This window comes from Passer domesticus, chromosome 20 (genome assembly GCF_036417665.1).
Source record: "Passer domesticus isolate bPasDom1 chromosome 20, bPasDom1.hap1, whole genome shotgun sequence".
Classification (NCBI taxonomy): Eukaryota; Metazoa; Chordata; class Aves; order Passeriformes; family Passeridae; genus Passer; species Passer domesticus.
The window spans coordinates 4,957,171-4,976,814 of record NC_087493.1 but is presented as its reverse complement, the minus strand read 5'-3'; the positions used below and the strand labels follow the sequence as shown (position 1 = coordinate 4,976,814).

At 43.0% G+C, this 19,644-nt stretch overlaps 1 protein-coding gene across 2 annotated transcripts in view; it reads right to left on the bottom strand.

Annotated features, from left to right (window-relative positions):
* Nucleotides 1–440: 440 nt before the first annotated feature.
* ERN1 (endoplasmic reticulum to nucleus signaling 1) overlaps nt 441–19,644 on the bottom strand; it is a 31,692-nt gene continuing 12,488 nt past the window's right edge. The window contains exons 3-22 of one of the 2 annotated variants that reach the window (XM_064395274.1): nt 14,378–14,411; nt 13,324–13,396; nt 12,588–12,660; nt 12,016–12,138; nt 11,306–11,407; nt 10,625–10,886; nt 9,965–10,043; nt 9,107–9,269; nt 8,184–8,302; nt 7,677–7,868; nt 6,854–7,109; nt 6,077–6,167; nt 5,567–5,756; nt 4,979–5,078; nt 4,334–4,533; nt 3,980–4,127; nt 3,370–3,497; nt 2,716–2,839; nt 2,405–2,472; nt 441–2,193 (exon numbers count right to left, since the gene is read on the bottom strand). In XM_064395274.1, coding sequence (XP_064251344.1) covers nt 1,987–2,193; nt 2,405–2,472; nt 2,716–2,839; nt 3,370–3,497; nt 3,980–4,127; nt 4,334–4,533; nt 4,979–5,078; nt 5,567–5,756; nt 6,077–6,167; nt 6,854–7,109; nt 7,677–7,868; nt 8,184–8,302; nt 9,107–9,269; nt 9,965–10,043; nt 10,625–10,886; nt 11,306–11,407; nt 12,016–12,138; nt 12,588–12,660; nt 13,324–13,396; nt 14,378–14,411 — 2,732 coding nt within the window. In that variant the 3' untranslated portion in view covers nt 441–1,986. Of the gene's footprint in view, nt 2,194–2,404; nt 2,473–2,715; nt 2,840–3,369; nt 3,498–3,979; nt 4,128–4,333; nt 4,534–4,978; nt 5,079–5,566; nt 5,757–6,076; nt 6,168–6,853; nt 7,110–7,676; nt 7,869–8,183; nt 8,303–9,106; nt 9,270–9,964; nt 10,044–10,624; nt 10,887–11,305; nt 11,427–12,015; nt 12,139–12,587; nt 12,661–13,323; nt 13,397–14,377; nt 14,412–19,644 lie in introns of those variants that run through there. The other variant, XM_064395275.1, reaches the window with a different exon arrangement.

Genomic DNA, 19,644 nt, shown 5'->3' with positions numbered 1-19,644 from the left:
TTTCTGTTTCCTATAAAGCACGTGAGCAGTCAGAGCTCACTTTCCCCAAAACCATTTATTTATGGTGTTTATCGCACAGCAGCACAGTCCTGCCGTTTTATCTCACCTGAGCACCTGCCCCAGCCGCCAGGCTGGAGGGGGCTGCTGCCTGGGGCCTGTCAGGGGAGCCAGCGGGGCTCTTGGGCCTTCAGGGAGGCTCCCCCACCTGAACAACTCCTGCATCCTCTGCTGCATCAGCAGGCAGGAAATTATTTGAGCAGGCCCAAAAACGGGCAGGAAATGGTTTGAGCAGGCCCAAAAACGGGCAGGAAATGGTTTGAGCAGGCCCAAAAATGGGCAGGAAATGGTTTGAGCAGGCCCAAAACTGGGCACGTGTCCCTTCCCGAGGGAGGCAGGACCAGGCCTGCTGGGCTCCCTGGGCACACAATGGCACTGAAAGCTGTGGGGCTTTAATCTGAGTCTTTATTTAGTAGATTTATAAAAGACCTTTACATGAGAAATACAAAAATATGAAATAGGCTTTGAATCTTTTTAGGTAAAATTACCGTTATTTTTTCAAGCTTTAGAACATGTAACCTGCACAGTTTGGCATCTTAGGTAAATTGCTCTCACACATTGTAAAAGTAGGAAAAAAAACATCCTGTAAAGTATCTCCAGAAAAATAGCTTTAATACCCCATCATACATGGGGTATTACTAGCAATAATTTATTTAAGACACAATGGCACAGTCATACAAATTCTCACTTCCTAATTTCTCCTATAATTAATTCCATTGAAAGATGCAGTATCACTTTCCTCTTCCAGTTGTTATCTGATGATTAAATATAAACACAAAACTGATTAAGACTGATTTGGCATGCTTCATACTTGTACCACGTGGATTTGATACCACTGTGTAGTAAAAATTAAATAAATATAAATACATTAAATAAATATATTGTAAAAGAACACCCCAGTTACATTAGAATTCAGCATTTCCTCATCCTAGCACACGTGACACTTTGTCACACCTTCAGGGCCAGTGTAAAGAAATACTGCACCTTTAAGCACACAGGCTCCCTGGATGGAATTACCAGCCCACACACACAGGAAATGGGGCTCTACAGCTCTGTCGCACCCCTTCAACACTGCCCTGATTTCACTGCTCTGAACAGCTCTTGGTGCCTGCTTTTCCCAGGACTCATCTCACCCCTGGCTCTGTGGCTGTGGCCCTTTCTCAGCCCTTGAGGGACATTTGCAGTTGATGAGTCACAGGCAGCTCCCAGCTGCCATTGGTACTTGAGCAGATCTGCTCTCATACTGTGAGTTAAGTCAAGGATTGTTCAACCTGTTCTGCAAATACTGCTTCATATTAAACAACAAGGCTTATTTTCAGAGTAGGAAAACCTTGAATTGATGTTTCAAGTCAGTATTTTTTAAAACTGTTTCTGCTCAAGTATAAGAGCCTAACTTTCCAAAGTAGTACTGGTTAAACAGAAATGGTACTTTCATACCATTTTTAGGATAATCATGAATGATTCCCTTTACAATCACTGTGGTGTGCCTAATGTGGCAGCAGTGCAATGGCAGGTTCAGATAATTTGCTACAACCAAAGGGCTCCTTTTGCACATCCCAGTCCCGGTAGTTATATCATTTCAATCACTAAATTTGATTTTTTTTTTTGTAGTAAAACACATCCGTTACAAAATCACGTACAGTACAGGGATATTGGGTGATGGTTCTATCCAGCTTTTGCTCTTCAGTTCCACAGTCTTGAAAACTGCCTTGGAGTCAGTAACTCCATCCCCAGGGTTCGGCGCCTTACCACTTGTGCCCTGAGCTCCACCATCTCCTGATCCAGCACAGCCACAGGGACAAGGCACTTTTGGAAGCTTGGTTTCTTCAGAGAGAGAGAATTCAGCTCTTTGATCCCACTTTTCCCTGCTAAGGGTAGGCCTGTGCTTGGAATGTTGGTCCCAGAGAAGAAAGCTCCATCCCTCTCCTCTCAAACCGTGTCTCCTGTAAGGCTCAGCTCTGCAGAGTCCTCAGCATAGTAATGCTGGAAGAGTCTTTCCTGGCAGCAGATGTGCATAGCGTGGTAGGTGTGCAGGAGCAGGCGAGGGAAACGAGCTGTGAAGTAACACACAAAATCATCTGGGATGGAGCCCAGGGTCTCCTGCACTTCGGGAGGCAGTTCCCTGTAATGGTGCTTCTGTGGAGGAAGACAGAAGAGGGAAAAGCTCAGTCAGAGGGTTTGTTCAAAAGCCTTTGTAAACAGAGCTGTTGGTGTTCCTGGACACAGTAACCTCCTAGTGGGCTCTTGTAAAGGAGCTCAGTACCTAAATCAGGGTCTGGTACAGGCTGGCAACAACAGCAGCCAGAGGCAGGAACCCAGAGTGCACGAGAGGAAGAGACTCCTTTACCTTATTTCTCATCGCCCTCAGAAGGTCCCGGACAGAGCCACCTTTATAGGATCTGAATTTTCGAAGATCTGCAAGAGAAACACATTTTTTGTGTGTATTGTGATGCAGTTTTAGGTGCTGGGGTGTATGTCTGCAGCCACAGATCCTTGTAGGTGTGTTTCACTACATAAACACGTACTTCCATTTGAAGAAACACTTTACTGACAAGTAACAGTGATGTGCCAAAACTGAGACAGTGTTAGCCTTCCCTTCCTGTCCCAGCAAACTGGAACAGCAGGTAATTCCCCCTCTGACAAAATTCTGTCCATTACCTGTCTGAAGAGGAACAGTGATGTGCTCTCTCCAGTCCATTTTCACCACTTCTCTTCCACCTCTTTCTAACTGCTTGACTATTGGACCGTCCAAAGATTCTTTCTCTATCCGGTCACTAACATCCTGGAAGAGACATTCAGATTATTTCTAGTTCTATTTCCAATTTTTTCCCAGTATTTTCAAATTGCTGCTTCTGGCCCATTACAGCTTGTCCTGGTAGTAAAGTTAGAATTCCACTTCACTCCATGACAGTGCTTGGGAATAAGATACAGAAGTATCTGAGATTAATTGTTTCACCCTCTTCCAAAGCCTTTTTAGCACAGAAGAGAAGATGAGGCTGGAAAGGATCTCAAGCCCTCAGCCACTTCCCACGCCACATCAGGATTCAGTGCTTGTTCACTCCTGCTGGCCACGTTCTCTGTGGGTACTGCAGCTGCTAGAGGAGACCTTCCTCCCACCAGCTGACCTTGGTAACATCAGCTCTGGCCCCCTCTGAAGGATCTGCTGTAAGACTAAGCCAGGTTTTACAACTGGCCTGCCTCACTCCTCTCAGTAAGGCTGTGGGCTCTGTGACCTCAGGCACAAAAGAGAGACTGAATTCAAGACCTGAAAAAGCCCTGAGAACTGAGAGGAGAGAAAAGGTCATCACAAACCTGAAAGAACTGGAGCTGTTTTTCTAGACTCCAAAAGAAGGGGTGTTTGAGCACACAGCTGGCAGACGGCCGTTTCTGAGGGTCCATGTTTATCATCTGCTCTATTAAATCACGAGCAACAATGTCTTCTGCAAGGAAGAGTGTGCAAGCAAATTTACTTCTTTTATTTTCTCTATGTTCTTAGGCTGTAGTAAAATGTAAAATTTTGTGATTTTATAATATTTTGTACTTCGGAAATTCATTATGGTCCCTACTTCCTCCTGTCCTGCTAGTTCAAGTGCTGCCCTCACAGATGTGCTGGGCAATCAACAGAAAGACTATCAAAGACTAAGAATATCAAAGTTCAGCTCTCTCTTCCTTTAAATACAGGAAATAATGTCACAATCAAGATTGCAGGGTTCCAAAGTGTGTATTCCACACTTTGGAATTTCCACTATGTATATGCCCTGGGGCACTAACTCCAAGAACTTTAGGCCCTTTACTTCAGGAGGACCTGAGGAGTACAGGTTTCATCTCTGCCAGGCTGGGAGTAACTGTGGGCCTTGGTTCTGTCACTGGTGCTGGTGCTCAGCAGCCTGGCCCTCCCTGGTCCCTGCAGTGCAGTCCTTACCGTGCCTCCCTGCCTCCAGAGCCTCCAGGCTGTATGCTCCCAGCAGGATGTTGGCTTGCCGCTGCAGGGACTTGCCAAAGGGATGGCCACCTTCAGACACCACGTAATAGAAGACACAGCCAGCTGAAAAGATGTCCACAGTGTACGTCTGCAAAGAAACAGCCTTCACTAGCACTGGCATATTTCCCCCCTGAAAGCTCAGATTCTCACAGGGTGGTTATTTTGCATCTGAGAGCAGAAGGAAATTTCCAACTCACAGATTTGAGCTTGAGGCAGCCTGGAGGCCCAGGCACCAGGTGCTGCCTATCTCAGGGTGTGCCTGGTCCTGGGCAGCCTGGGAGGGTGAGGACTTACAGGGTTCTCTTTGCAGTCTTCACTCAGCATCTCTGGGGCAATCCAGCCTTCGGTGCCCGGCACGCCCGAGCGGCGGCTGAAGCTGTGCCTGCCCACTGCCAGCTTCTTGCACAGCCCAAAGTCTGAAATCATGGCCTTGACCTTCCCGTGAGCGTTGGGCATCGAGATGAGGATGTTGTGAGGCTTCAGGTCCCTGTGGACTGTGACAAACACCCATTTACCCACTCAGGCAGTCCCAACAATCTTTTGTTTAAGTGGACCTTTCACAAGGCTGAACCACCATTCATGAAACCAAAGTCATAACTTCAAATTATTTTCATCAGTAATTTCTTTTTTTTTTTTTTTATTCCACCTTGTTTTATACGACTTCTATCTAAAAACTCAGCACCCTGCACCAACAATAAGGACTTGCCTTAGTACTCTAGGGCTGCAGAATGTTGCAGAGACAAGGCCAGTGTCAAATCACAGAACCACAGAATGGTTTGGGTCTAAAGGGACCTCAAAGATCATCTCATTCCAACTCCCCTGCCATAAGGAGGGTCACCTTCCAATAGGCCAGATGAACAGTACCAGACCAGTAGCTCTTTATTTTACACTAAGAAAATGTAGCTCTCCATCCAGTCCTGAAAGGAGAGGCATTCTTACCAATATTCAGGGAGTGCAGGTAAGCCAGCCCAGATGTTGTCTGCTGCAGGAGAATGATGGGTTGTAAGCCATGGTGGCTGAAGGCCTTCTGCTCAACATACTGCAACAGAGAACCAGGACAGTCAGCCACAGCACTGCTTAGAAGCTGCATAAATAATAAATCCATGCACTTCACCCACCAAAAGAGACATGACTGGATAAATTGTGCTAGCTGGTAACACACAGCAAAGAGCTTTTTTTTGGCTGAAGGTGATGATCTCTAAAGTCTCATTCAGAGCTAGAATTCTGTATGGCACTGTGCTCCAGAAAGAAGAACAGCCTTCAAAGTCTCCATGGTAGGAGGGGGAGGATGACTAGAAGGGAGTCCTTCACAAGAAGTTAAAAATCAAAGAACAACACCTTCTGTCCATAAATCAGTCCAGGGTTAGGGATCTCTTTCTACAGGTCTGAAAACAGCCCTGTTCTAGGAACATGGAACTGCCACAGAGGTGACAGGAAATGGAGCATCCCCAGTGCCAGGCACTTCAGCAGGTTAAGCTGAAGGGAAGAGAAGGGCTGGCAGGGAGAGGGTGCTCCAGGCGGGGTCACCTCCTGCAGGGTGGCGGCGCACAGCTCGATGGCGATGTACTGGAACTGCCGGTCGCGCTCCGTGCAGAAGTAGCGGATCACGTTCGGGTGCTCGTCGGACTCGCGCAGCAGCTGCACCTCCCGGTCTGCGAAGCTGAAGCACTCGGGGAGAATCCTCTTCACTGCCACGTCACGGTTATCAAAGGAGCCCCTGCAGCCAGGGAGGGAAGGCACAACAGCCCTTCACACTCTGGAGCCAGAGCACGCACAGAAAACATGACAGCAGAAGCCACTGTAGAGGCCAATGAAAGCATTTCCTGTGCTGGAATCAGGTACATTTGGCCAGTAAACACTTCTTAGGGAAGTAAAGAAGTTTTTGCTGGTGAAGAAAATGCATGAAAATATTCCAGACACATGCAAAAAGTTTCATTTCTGTTCATAGTAGATGTGAGGGCTTTTATAAAAAAACAAATTGAAAGGACCTAATACAAACACAATATTGGTCTGTTCAATGCACACATTCTTTTTTACCTGTAGACAATTGTCCCTTCAGCACCATGTCCCAATACATCTTTAGGGTTAAATGAAATCTTGCCAACAATCACTCGGTTTGCTTCTTCATCTGAACAAGAAAAGAAAAACAAGCACTGGTTTAAGATGGGGCAAGACAGCCTTTTACAACTGCATGGACTTTGGGGCCAGTCTGTAAAAGTCTTTTAATTAATGTTTCAATTTAACACACATATGATCAAAAGAAATGACTATGTCCACATTGGTACTTACTCTGAGTAGGCAAATAGCCTGTGGTGACCCAATGAGCCAACATCAAGAATCAAAACACATTTACACACACCTCACGGTTCATGGCTGTGAGAAATGAGTGGTTCTCAGCAGCCAAATCTTTCTAAAAGTTGATGTTGCATTTAGGAAATGTGGCTGACAGTAATGGAAGTGGGTTTAGTAGCCTTTGAAGGGACAATGAGTGCACAGGAAGACCAGGCAAGAAGATTGTGCTGCCTAATCCCAATTTCTTGAGTCCAGTTAATCATAAAACGTGTTTTTGTTTAAATGAGTATCTCACTGGAATGGCTGCAAGTAACAGGAACACAATGCCCTGGGCAGCAGAAGCCCGCAGCTGGCTGTTACTGTAAAGGAACAATCCTGCTGAGGTGCAGGGCTCAGTCTGAATGAGGAAAATGGTTCTTTTCATCTTGCTGAGCTATGAAGTATCATCAATAACTATTCTACTGTACCATCACACAGACTGGGGCAATAAAAACACAATAAACCACACTCAGTCAACTTTACCTCCCTCTTCTTGCTCAGTGGAGAGGCAGCTCCCAACATCAGACGTGGAGATGTTGGAATAGGCAGAGTGGTTTGAAGCTCGGGGGGACAGGTTTGGGGTGCTGGCAGCTGAGCTCTCCGTGCGGCCGTAGGACACGTCCAGGAAATCTGCCTCAGGTGGGAGCTCACCAGCAGCACCAAAGGGCAGCTTCTGCTGCTGCAAGAGCTGGATCTTCTCTTCCAGCTGATGCTGCCTCTGCTGCTGCTGGTGGACACTCTGTGAGAAAGGAGCTCAGTGAAGATTTGGCAGTCAGGTAATGCAAGGGAACTCTACAGCTACTGGGGAGCTACTTCGAAAAGGTGGGAGCCAAACTCTCCTGCCCTGTCCCTGCCAACCACACAGGCTGGGGAACATTCACTCACAATTTGTATTTCATTCTTGACTTCCATTACCAAGGTGAGAAATCACATGGCTTGGTTAAAAAAGCTGTTACTAGGTTGACCAGGAGTCTTTAAACCACAGAAGGATAAAGGCTTTGATTCAAAACCTGGAAAACCTGAAGGTGGTTCAGGTGAGGAAGAGAGGAGCAAAGCCAATAGAGCTGAGATCATACCTACAAATAATAATACCTACAAAAACCACAACTAGTGGATGGAAAAGAAAACCTCTCCAGAGCTGACACATATCCCTGTTAAATCAAACTGGGGCCTTTGCCCCCCAGGGCACATTTGTGAAGAGGGGAATATCCCTGGAGTGTGTCACAACTCCTGTATCACTTCTGGGCTCTACAACATTCCTGATGCTCCCAACACTCAAAAGCACATCAAGCCAGGTCAGCATTACCATTGGGTAGGTGATGATAAAAGCCACCCAGCCCACAAGCAGGAAAGTGCTGAGGATGATTGTGGCCATGTCCTTCAGCATGGAGTCCACTGGAGCCTCTGGCCGCAGGATGGGCCGAGCAGGAGACTCCTCAATGTCCTTTGGAGCAGCTGGAGGCCCTTCTGTTGAGGAACCTTCAACAATGTCAATGACCTGAGGCAAAGAAAGCTCTGTTAGCTCAGTACCTCTGTGGGGAATGAGGCATTCAGACTTTCTGCTATATCATTTTTAGTCATTTCTAAACCTACCAAGTCAAAGTTTGCATGTGGGGGAAAAAAAAAAAGCAGCAGAAAGCCTTAACTCTGAAACAAGGAATGACATTTCCTCATACCAATGATTCTATGTGCTAAGTACATGAACATCTGACACAAAAATGTGAAATAATTCCATGCATTTTCCTCTGTATCCTTCCCCAACTTCCACTCCTTTATATTGTCATGCAGTAAGAGAATTATTCTCCTCACAAACCTCTTCAATTGTGGCTTTCTCAGAGTCAGCTGGAATCACATTTTCAGGCCTCTTCGGTAAGTTGCTTGGGAATTTCTCCAGGATCTTTGTCGGGGCAGACAATGGTGTTTCATGGTGCCCTTTAAATAAAACACATTTGTTGAAACAGAAAGTTGTCCTTTTTTAGGAAAGATATCCTTGATATCTTTGCTGAAGAGTGAGAACATCACAAAACATGATGCTCATGTATGGAGCAGGACAGAGAAAGGAGAGGGAAAATGGAAGACAGAGGTCACTGAGAGCTGCAGAGGAGCATGAACTGCTTCAGGGAACTGCCTGACATGCAGGAGAGAGGGTATTAGCAAGGAAAGGGATCATGGGAAGAGAAAGATGGCACTTTAAAAAGCTGAAAGTTGCATACTGTCCCTGCCCCAGAGCTCCTGTTACATACATCACTCAATTATCACCAGTCATCACTTAAAACTGAACCTCAGACAGTTCCTCATTTTTGAAGCAAAATTGTAAATGTAAAGTCAATTTCAAAATTCAGGGACTTGGGACACACAGGACAGGCTGACAATTAATAAATATCATCTTCAGCCTCTGTGTTTTAATCCATTTACAAAATGGAGAAAACATGACTGTCTGATCCGTATGATGAGAATTAAGGTAACAGCATGCACAATAAAAAATCCAAATGGACCCAAATACAGTATTTATAGTAAATAATAAATTACTACACCCCTCTCTGAAGGAGGGGGCAAATAAGGAATAAATAACTTTCCACATAGTGGAGCACTTCACCTCATCATCAAATAGGGCAGGAGCCTTGGGAAAAACAGAAGGCAGGTGGATATGTAACACATTATTTTACATGCAAATGAGGATAAATTAGGCACTCCAACTAGAATTCAGTAATTATGGCCAGGCAGGGCCTCCCACACCTATCAGCAGCCAGTCATTCCAGTAGTTGAGCTTGTGCTTTTCCTTCAGCCTGCCCGAAAACTTGACATCGGTGCTGGGCGTGATCACGCACTCGCCGCTGTCCTCAATGGTGACTCCCTCTGTCTTCGGACCCTCCAGCAGGGGAAAGGCACTGCCCCGGGGCTGCAGAGAGACCACTGTTACAATTGCTGTTACTGTGACCTTCGAATACTGAAATGGGCAACTAAATTTAAAAGCTGGAGGTCAAAACGGGTGGGCAAGCAAAGATTACTGGCAGCAAATTCACGGTGAGTAAACACGGCCATTGTGCCCTCAGCAGCTGCTTCCACAGCCTTGGACATTGGACCTTTTCAGGGACATGTTGCCTGGGAGATGAGATTACTCTTTTTTTGTTTTCCCCTACAGTTAAGCAGGGTCTGTATTTCCTACCTGGCAGCCACAATGAGCAAAACAGAACTATGATGCAGTTCCCTGCCTGTGGGGAGTTACTTTCATGAGCAAACCAGCAATTTTAACAGGAACCACAAAGCACCAACAATAGCAGTAACCTCAGGTCTGCTCCTGCCTGAGCCTGCCTGGCACAGTTCCTGGGGAGCTGCAGTTACTGCTTTGCAGCACTGGAAGTATGGTCGTGTATTCTATGGTTGTTAATTGTTTCAGAAAACATTTAATTTGCTATGCATTTGTTGATAAAAATCTCAAAACCCTCAAATTTCTGTAGATATACAGTCTTGAGTGTTTTATTTTCTATCTTAATTTAATAGAATTTTATGCACAATTCTATTTTAACCTTTCTTCCCAGCCCAGGAAAGCACTCATTTCAGAAAGGCACCTCCCCCCCAGCAGCTCCCCCTTACCACGACAGTGACTCCCTCGTGCACCATGGAGGGCGACGCGTACAAACTGGTGGAGTATTTCCCTACGTACAGGGTGGGGCTGCAGAAACACAGTCACTGTTAGCAGCAGGCAAATGGAAGTGTGAGCATCTCAGCTAAAACCTGGGCAGCACAACCCTGCAGAACCCATGCAGGAGCTTCCCAAATTAGATACAAAGCTTTGATCTGTGAAATTATTTGAAGTACTGTACTGCTGTACTATGAAGCCTTTTTTTAAAATTATGTCAGTTCATTATTCACAGCATCATCACTCATTAAACATAACTCATGTCCTGTTTCTGCATTTTTCAATAACTGGCATTTGCCAAAATGCTGTGCACCATTTTTATAGTGTGAAAGGCTTCACGTTAGGAAAACCAATTTAATTCCACATTGTAAGAAAGTATTCAACAAAGAACATCTAATAACACTTAGGAATATACAATTTCTAAGTTTTTTTAGTTTGGACTCTGACCTTACACACTAAAATATCAAATATTATATAAAAGAACATCTGGAGAACTAGAAATGCTTTTATGCATTCTTTCCACCATGCTGCAACTTGTAGCACAACCCTTAACTGTTCTGTTTCATGACAGAGCTCTCAAACGGACAGTGAGAACAGCAGAATCCCAGGCTCACGTTAGTTTGCTCTTGGTCTCTGTTTCCTTTGGGAAGGGATATTTCCACTTGGTGATGTGTCCAACCTCCCCAGACATGAAGGTGAGGTAGCGCAGGGTCTCGATGCCCACGTTGGTGTGCAGGACTTTCCTCAGCCCCTCTCGCTGCCAGATGTAAAAGGCCACCACGGGGGAGGCGTAATTCTGGATCCACAGCACGTCCCCAGACTCGCTGTCCACGGTCACCACCAGCCCGTCCCCGTTGGACACAAAGTGGGACATTTCTGCAATGCACAGACGTGTGGGGGTTACCTGGATCCTGCAGCTTTGACACTGCACAGGAGCAGCTCTGGGCTGCGGTCCCCACCACACCTTTCACTGCACACAGCACAGCAGCAAAGCCTCGCCAGAGCTGGGCAGACACAAGTGCAGCTGCCATTCAAGGGCATTGCAATCAGGCTATGCACCACAGCTCAGATCTGCTGCCTCTCCTGCCATTTCTCACTGAGTTTAAGGAATCACACCTTCAAGAGCTGCACCCTGCTGGACTCAATTTACTGGCAGCTACCTAACAGGCTTTAGGTATTGTAGTATGTGATGGATAAAAATGGGCAGAAGGACATGCACCACACAAAAAAATCAGAATATTTTTGCCTACATAGAAAACTCCACTGCAGAAGGGAGACAGCAATTAAATTCTTACTGTATTTTATGTCTTCATCAGGCAAAGTAGCTGCATAATCAAAATAGGTGGCGTTCCATCGCAGCTCCTTCTTTTTGGTGTCATACATTGTTATCGTGTACTCTGTTAAAAAATATACAGTCTGTGAAGCAAAAAAACCTATGAGAGAATAGAATCAATCTTCTCAAATCTGAGACACTCCTCAAACACCACACAGCACTCACTGCTGTCAGCATTTCATTTTCCCAACACTATCCCATGTAGAGGGACACACTGATAGAGAGGTTAAAGAACAAGTCTGTAACACTTATTCCTGTTTCTAGTCAGCACCTCCGTGGTGTTGGTCTAACTTTACCAGTTTACTTTATTTAGCACACTGCACTTGTGATGTCAGTGGATCTGCTCTATTTCCATCTTCTTTACACACTTTAAAAGCTGTGTGTTACAGAACAAACAGTTCACAGCTGGTACTGGAATACACCATTAATTACAATATAAATGCCACTTTGTCAACAAAAGGAATAATGGACCTACTGCCAAAGTTTAAAAAACATTATCTCTCTGCTGCTGAAGTTAATAATTCTTTTGCATACAGTCTAAAATCATAATTCACAAAAGTTTTTCCAAAAAATAAACTTGAAAACCTGAACTGACCACAGGGTTATTTGTTATGAGCCTAAACTTTAAAAATCAGAATTTCTTTTAAACTACAGGAAAAAAAAGCATATGACCTGTTCTCCCAAGATACAGGAGGGATGTTGATGGGCAGAGACTTTCTGCAAAAGAGGAAGTCAAGGTCTGCTGTTTCTCCCCAGTCATGAGGTCAACCACGTACCAAATATCCTGCTTTTTACCTGAAATCATAATTGAAGTCACATTACCATTCAGTTGGAAAAAGTGCACTTTCATTCAGCTTTTCAGTCTTCTTTTTTCTTTAGCAGACTCATGGACTTAGCACAAATCAAGCATTTTTAGTGAAACAGTTTTTCACAGTCAGGCTTAGGGTCATCATTTAGCACTACTGGCCAATCCCAAATACTGACCACAAACCCCAAACCCAAATACAATATTTAAAAGAGTAAGTACTATTGGCTGAATGATTTTTTCACACATAAAATCTAACAGAGCTCTGAGTGCAGCAGATCCCAGAGCTCTCAGATGAGGAGACTGAAGTGCTCATGGTGAAAACAGGAGGTGATAAAAAAAAAGTGAGTCTACACCTTACAAATTGCTTAAGAATTGTAATCTAAACATCCCACTCAAGACTATCTTACAATCTAAAGGAGATAAAATTTGAGCTCACCCATGTACAGGATCCCATCAGAGCTGCGACAGGGAGATGCCTGCACCAGCTCTGGGATTGTAAATGGAAGTTTCTAGGAGAAAAACAAACAAGCAATAATTGTATTGGTTATTTCTATGATTATAATATCTGAGAATTCAGCCAGAATAAATACTAAAATATTTAGCAATGCTCAGGTTCCAAAGGGAAATCATAGCAGCTGAGAAAAAAAATCTTGTAGGAAGCCAAACATTTTATCTCAGTATCACCACAAAGTTTAAAAATGAAAGTCAAGCATTGGGCAGTAGCTATGGCCTACATGGATTGGTGACTAATTTGAAAGGTTCACCATTTTTGTTTGCTTACTAAATCCTATAAAGACCCTCTAAAGGGGTTAGCACAGAGCATTTATTAATCCTGCTTCTGGCAGGTGGTTTTAGAAATGTGTTTAGGGAGAGTGACAGATCTGATTAATGTTATTTTGGGTACACCTTTCCCATCAAATCACACAGAGATTATTCAGAATTTGGATAACAAAACATAAATTTCATTTTTAATTATCATTATTTTAGCAAATAACAGAAAATTCATACATGGGGACAAGATGTGGTGTTGATATTTTCAAGTAGAAATCATTTTCCTGACAATCACAAGGTGGCAACATTCTGCCCTAACAAAATAGAAGTATGTTTTCCTTCTGCAAAGGCATGAGGTTGACTGGGGCACTTTTTAGGAGAGAATTGAAAAACACACTTACAGTTAAGCCTTCACTGTTCTTGCCACCAAGCGTGTACAAACTGCCATCATTTGGGTCTGGAAGAAATGCTGGCCTAGGATTTAAGCAGCAATTTTAAATGATAAAAATGTATTGTGCTTCTCAGAGAGCAGGAAAGAAACTGTGGTCAGTGCTGGCTTTACAGAGAAGTTCATCTGACATTAAATTTTTTGAAGTTTAATTTATTAACTGTGAAAATTAAAAAAATATAAGGAAGTTTCAGAACTGATAAAACATTAGACCCTTAATGTATTTGAATGCACAAAGATCCAAACGTGGCAGGCAATGACTCAGGTGAAAGCTTTTAAACTAAACCTACAAGCTCTTAAAATGACACAGATTTAGAACAAACCCAAATAAAAAAACAAAACCAGAGAGCATAAGGAAGGCAAGAAACAATGAAAGAGTTTCCAGAATTAAGTAAATTTGAGAGGTAAAGGGACTGAGTTCATTTACCTACACCCAAACTACACAAAGACCCCAAACTCACTCACACCCCAATGTCTATGGTTCTATGATCAAAAAAAGAAAGGATGCCACCACTGACTTCAGAGACAAAGCTCAAGCCCCAAATTTTCTAGCTAAATGTGAAGCTGCTGCAGGGACCAATCTAAATTTACAGCTTGAGGATGTCGTTTACAGCTTGAGGATGTCATTTGCAGATTCTGGTTGGGGTGGTGGTTGTAGTTTCCTGTGTTTCACTGTTTTTAGTCTCTGTTTGGAGGGGTAAGTACAGAACCCAGAATCAGTCCTGGCTCTGTCACTTCCCACCTGCCACTCGTGGCACAGTGCACAGCCCTGATGTCCAAACCCAGCAAGGGCTGCAGAGAACAGGCTGCAGTCAGGATGTTTCTTCTTAGCTATTATATGTAGCTAATTCTATCCTTTTATCTGTTCCCCTTACCACCTTAAATGGCCTTCTGCAAGGTGTGCAGCTTGTCTAGAACACAGATGGGTTTGCTTAAAATTAAACCAAATTTCAAGATGTCAGTGAAAATCAAACAAGCTGTAAATGAGATAAAGGAAACAGACTTACTCTTCCACATGGATTGGCACCTGGAGGACAGGATCTGCAGACACAGGAAAAGAAAAAGTCAAAATACTAGCAACTCAATCCCTTGAACTCACCAGATACAGGATCAAGTCAGGCCTGTAACATCTTGCTCCTTTTAGAAAGGCTGAATCACAGTTTGAAAGTAAACTCTCAGCAGCCTCCTCTTGTTCCTGGAACTTGGTTCATAAAATGGGAAACTACAAAGCACTTGAGAAAGTCTTCTGAAGTCCTTTGTTTGGTTTTACCAACACTAAATACCTCAAAATTACTGAGAGCTTACAAAATCCTAAATCACAGGATTTTCACTCCTGATGCCAACATCACAGAAGTACCCTGGTTTATAAGACATACTCTACAATTTCCAAGACAAACATGTGCTTATTAATGGGTCTACTGGCAGAAAATACCTCAGAAGCCAAGAGGATGCAATCCTCTGTCTCCACTTCCACAGGGAAAATCAAACTCCACTGGAATAAGTCTGAGCAAGAGGATGAAAAATGACCAAGCAAACATTGTTTTTCACCTCTTCTGTCCCCATGCAAACATCATGATGCAACAGGAAGGAAATAAGAACAAAAACACTGATGTTTTGACAGCCTTTGCCTGGGAAGCTGGCACAGACTGGGCAGCCTGAGTGTACTGGGATATCTGCAGAGCTAAGCAAGGCGAGGACAGGAAATTCAGGGTTCAGTACCCAGGGCTTACAGAGTCTGTACCACTCTGCAGGGCAGGGCGCCACACCAGCTGCTGGGTTTGATGGCAATGGCCTGCAAGGATGGCCTGGTTTTACAGGGATTAAAAAATCATAACCCCCTACCCAAGCAGATCTCTGGCTGCAACACACTGAAAGCAGCAGCCACCCAAAGAAGCACATTTAATGCCAGAGACAGAAAGAAAGCAGGATATGAGGGATAACAGTACAGTTATCTTTATTTCATTGATTTCTTCTCACAACAGTAAACACTCTCAGAACAGCTTTGTTCAAAACATAACTACATGTAATTTTTTTCTCTTCAAGGCTAAAAAATGTTCCAGGATACATTCCCAAAGGCGTCAAAATAAACTCCATTTAATTCATTCAGAACCCAAACACAGATCAAAGGCCATAAGAATAATTAATATTCAAACAAAGGAGCTTAGTGACTCATCTTCTGTATCTGTCTCTACAGACCAGGCTGCTTAGTCAGACCTTTTATTGCATTAACTACATCAAGCAATTCATTTCTATCCCTTGTGTGAAGAAACTGGTTTCAGGATATGTTGGGAGGGACGCCCCCCTCATTGATTATATGTCAATTATTTCTCAGTGTTTGCTTAAAGTATTCCACATGCTTTATAATATCTAACACAACACATGGTGACTTACATCATCAGCTCTCCACCCCTAGGGAAAAGCAAGAAAAAAGCATTTTTTGCCCATCATACACAGTGGACTGACTTGAGCTGAGCTGCTGGGTTGAACTACTAAAGGCAAACTGAGACCAGGTTTATGGGCTCAGGGTATCCCTAAATCTGGCTGAAATTACCTAAAAGAAGAGAGATATTAAAGACCAAAGGCAAGAGGTTTGGTAATCACAAATGCTTCATGGGAAAGGAACGCTCAGTTTTGTGAAAGAAACAGCATCATGAATCACAACAAGTGACACCTGGCTCACAGCAAGCAACACCTGGCTCAGTTAAGTAAGATTTCATGCAAACAATGCAATGCTACAAGCATTGCTAAGGGCAAAAGCCAAATAAACTTTGTAAGTCTCCTTACAAAGAGTGGTAAGAAAATAAACTCTCACCTGTGGTGACAGTGACTATTGTGAGACAACAGCAGCTTCACCAGCAGCACTGGAGAAACTCTTTCCTATTCCTAAAAATGCCCTCAAATGATCACTAGGAGTAACAAAGCTGCACAACTTGTTTTTGAAGGGACTGCATATTTATTGTTTAAGTACAACAATGCAGATTTTCTATAAAATCACTTCCTAGTCAATCTGGGCAAAACATAAGACTAACTAATATAAATAGTTTCTTGTCAGAATAATCTCCAGAAAGGTTTAATTTTAATTAGAGGACTGTTTTTTCTCTGAATTAAATGGTGGTGGGAAGTTATATGAAATTACAGTGTAAAACCACTACAATCTGAATCAATCTCCAACTTTGCTAACTCCTCTGTTACTGGCAGGACACCTCAGCAGACCAACACAGAGTGGGACTGCCTCAAATACCTCAGTATTTCAGGGGTTTCTCAAACAACACTGCGGAAAACGTGAACCATTACAGGAAATTTCAAAGGTAGATTGTGTCTTCTAGCAACTGATCTTGGTTTGTCCATGACATTTGCAGGAGAGCCTGGTTAGTAATGCTTCCCTAGAGCTCCTCTCTATCCTGAAAATACAGGGGAGAGGAGTAATACAGCAAAGCATTTTTGGGCTAATAGCTTGTGTTTATTTAATTTTCTAAGACTGGGCAATCTATTTTTATCAACCAAAATAAAGTGTTCCCCTCTGATGCAGTTAAAGATCTGAGAATTTTTGCATGGTTTTATTGACCACACGGTGCCACAACAGTGAAAGGACACTCACATGTATCTGTGCAATAATTACTTGCATTGGACTTTTATCCCTCAATTTGTATTTCTGAAAGCTGTTGGGAAAATGTCACTTAAAGCAGTTTCCAGTGTCATCAGTAAATGTCTTCTACCCTTTAATAAACAATGCCAGAAGTCTCATGATGTCTCTGTTTTGCAGTGCTTTTCTGAAGCACTGCTGCCTATCAGATGGCATTGAGGAGTCTTATGGCAAATCCCAAACAATTCAGTGTGTACAGAAGCATCATTGTCATGAAAGTCCTTGAACTTCTCTTTAGTACCGTGTCTTCAACATCATGTACTTCATCAGAAATGAAAAAATTCCTGCTTTTACTTCATTTCTTAGTAACTGAAACTCGATTTATGAGCAAAGATAAAAAGCTAGTAAATAGAACAGGTTAAGTTATAACAAAGCAGCAGGATTTTTTTTTAGTATTTAGTGGCACACATACCAAACCACTGATTATTCTGATGGCATCCTACACCCTGAAGTGTTGTGTATGAATTGTTAGAAAGAAATTGTTCACGGACTTCTGATTCATTTCCATGTATAAGGTTCTTTCACAAGGATGGAGGAGTTAGTTTTCTAAAGTGAAAGGAATTCTCCTGTCACTACTAGCACTATCCACCTGGAAAGACAGGCTGTGGAAAGCCATTTTTCTACATTTTTAGTTACTGAGGTGATGTAGATTTTCTTATTTTCTTAACACTTTCATGATCTTGAACCCAGGTTGTGGCTCTGCAGAGATCCTTGGAAGACAGACAATAAACTCTTCATATTCACTTTCATGTGGTTTGGGAGTGTTCCAACCTCTATTTCAAAGTTTGTTTTGAAATAAGAACTTACTCTGAGATAAAAAGAGAATCTTAAGTTCAATTAATTGTTGCCAGTTCTTACAATAGTTTTCACGTGCTTGAACACAGAGCAGTAAACGAGTGAGCCCTCTTGTGACTGAAGTCACCTTTTGCTCCACGAGGGACCAAACAGAAAAAGTTCTGCCCAAGTCAGAGCACTGAGTCCTCCTCTCCTCTCCTCTCCAGCTGCTCCCCACTCAAGTGTTGGCATGCTGGGACTGAACCACGTCACCCTGCTTTCAAAACTCCCTGTAAGTGGGAAAGTCCCTCTGACAGGCCTGATCTGCTCCAACACCAGCAGTGGTGACAACCACTGAACAAAGCAGCAGTTATTCGGTACTGGAACGAAAGCTGGACAGAAAATGTTATAAAACTCAAAAATACATCTCCCTCTCCCTCAAGCTTCCATCCCATGTACCAGGGGAAAGCCAAATTCTTGCAAGGTCCTACAGAAAGCTTTTTGCACTTTCTAGGCTAAGCAAACAGATGTCAAACCAACTCTGGAGCATGGTAGGGGTGAGTTAGGAAGCAGGACACTATCCTGTAAATATCGCCAATGCTGGAGAAAAGATTGAGTTTTCTATAGATATTTCCATGGGTTTCCAATTTTTTTTTTTCTGCAGCCTCCACTACGACAGATTATGTTACTGATTCATACATTAAAAACCTTCAATTCAGCACACACCATCTTTAGCTTTCTGAACTGGTAACACAGCCTCTGTTAGCAAAAAAAATTGTAAAATAACCTTGTTAAGAAAAAAAAAATAAAGGAGATTGATCCTGCATTATAAATATTTATTCTACAACTCCAAGTGTTTATTTACAAGTACAGCAGTTATTAGAAACCTGTTAACATAATGTCTGCCCAGTAACTTGGTAAATTATTTGTCTCTATTCCACTTCCCCAAAACGAACATTCTGACCTGGCAGCAGGCAGATGTCCCAATCCAGTTTTGGTTGCATCATGGCCAGAATATATTTGTGAGTGGGCAGAAGTGTATAACAGGTTTCAGATGGCTCTGACCCACACTTTGCACACATATATGGAAAAAAGCCTTATAAAACTGTACCCATACTGTAAATATAATGCATTTGACTTTTCTCCATATTTCACAAATACATTGTAAGATAAATTTGCCCTTTGCCCAGACTCTGGGTATTTTTAACATACAAGATAAAGATAAAGATAAAGTTGCATGTTGTCATCACTGTAATGTGCCCTCAGAGCCAATGACTGGAAAGGAGAAGTGGGAGGCTGAAACAGTGAGTAAGTCACTGCTCCACTGGAATGAGCTGGAAAAAACGGTTTCCTGCCCTGAGGCCCCACCACAAAGTTTGGGCTAACGGGCCAATTTAAACCCATCCTCATCTGCTGCTGCAGGGACAGCAAACGAGGCTAGAGACACAAACTGTGCTCTGGAATTTGCTGAAAACAGTACTGTTCTACAACTGTTTTGTTTTGACAATGCATATTAATTTACAACTATACACAAAGATATTATTTCTTGCGTGGGAAAAATCACTGTTTCTACAGCAGGACCTACAGACCTCAGATTTGCCCTTTAAGATCTGTATACTGAATCCCATAAATAGATAGACTCTTTATATCTTTGTCTTATCATAAGAGCCCTCTAAAATCTACAGGTTATGAGTGAGGTGTAGGAAATCAAAACCTTTTAAATTTATTGTGGGCCATCATGCTTTTGACTGCTACAAAGAACTGAAGATCATAACAAAATTTCTGCTGGCTCTAAATGAGGATCCAAATCTGCATATATTAAATGTTCTTCTGGCAAAATACTCTGAATTAGTTCTT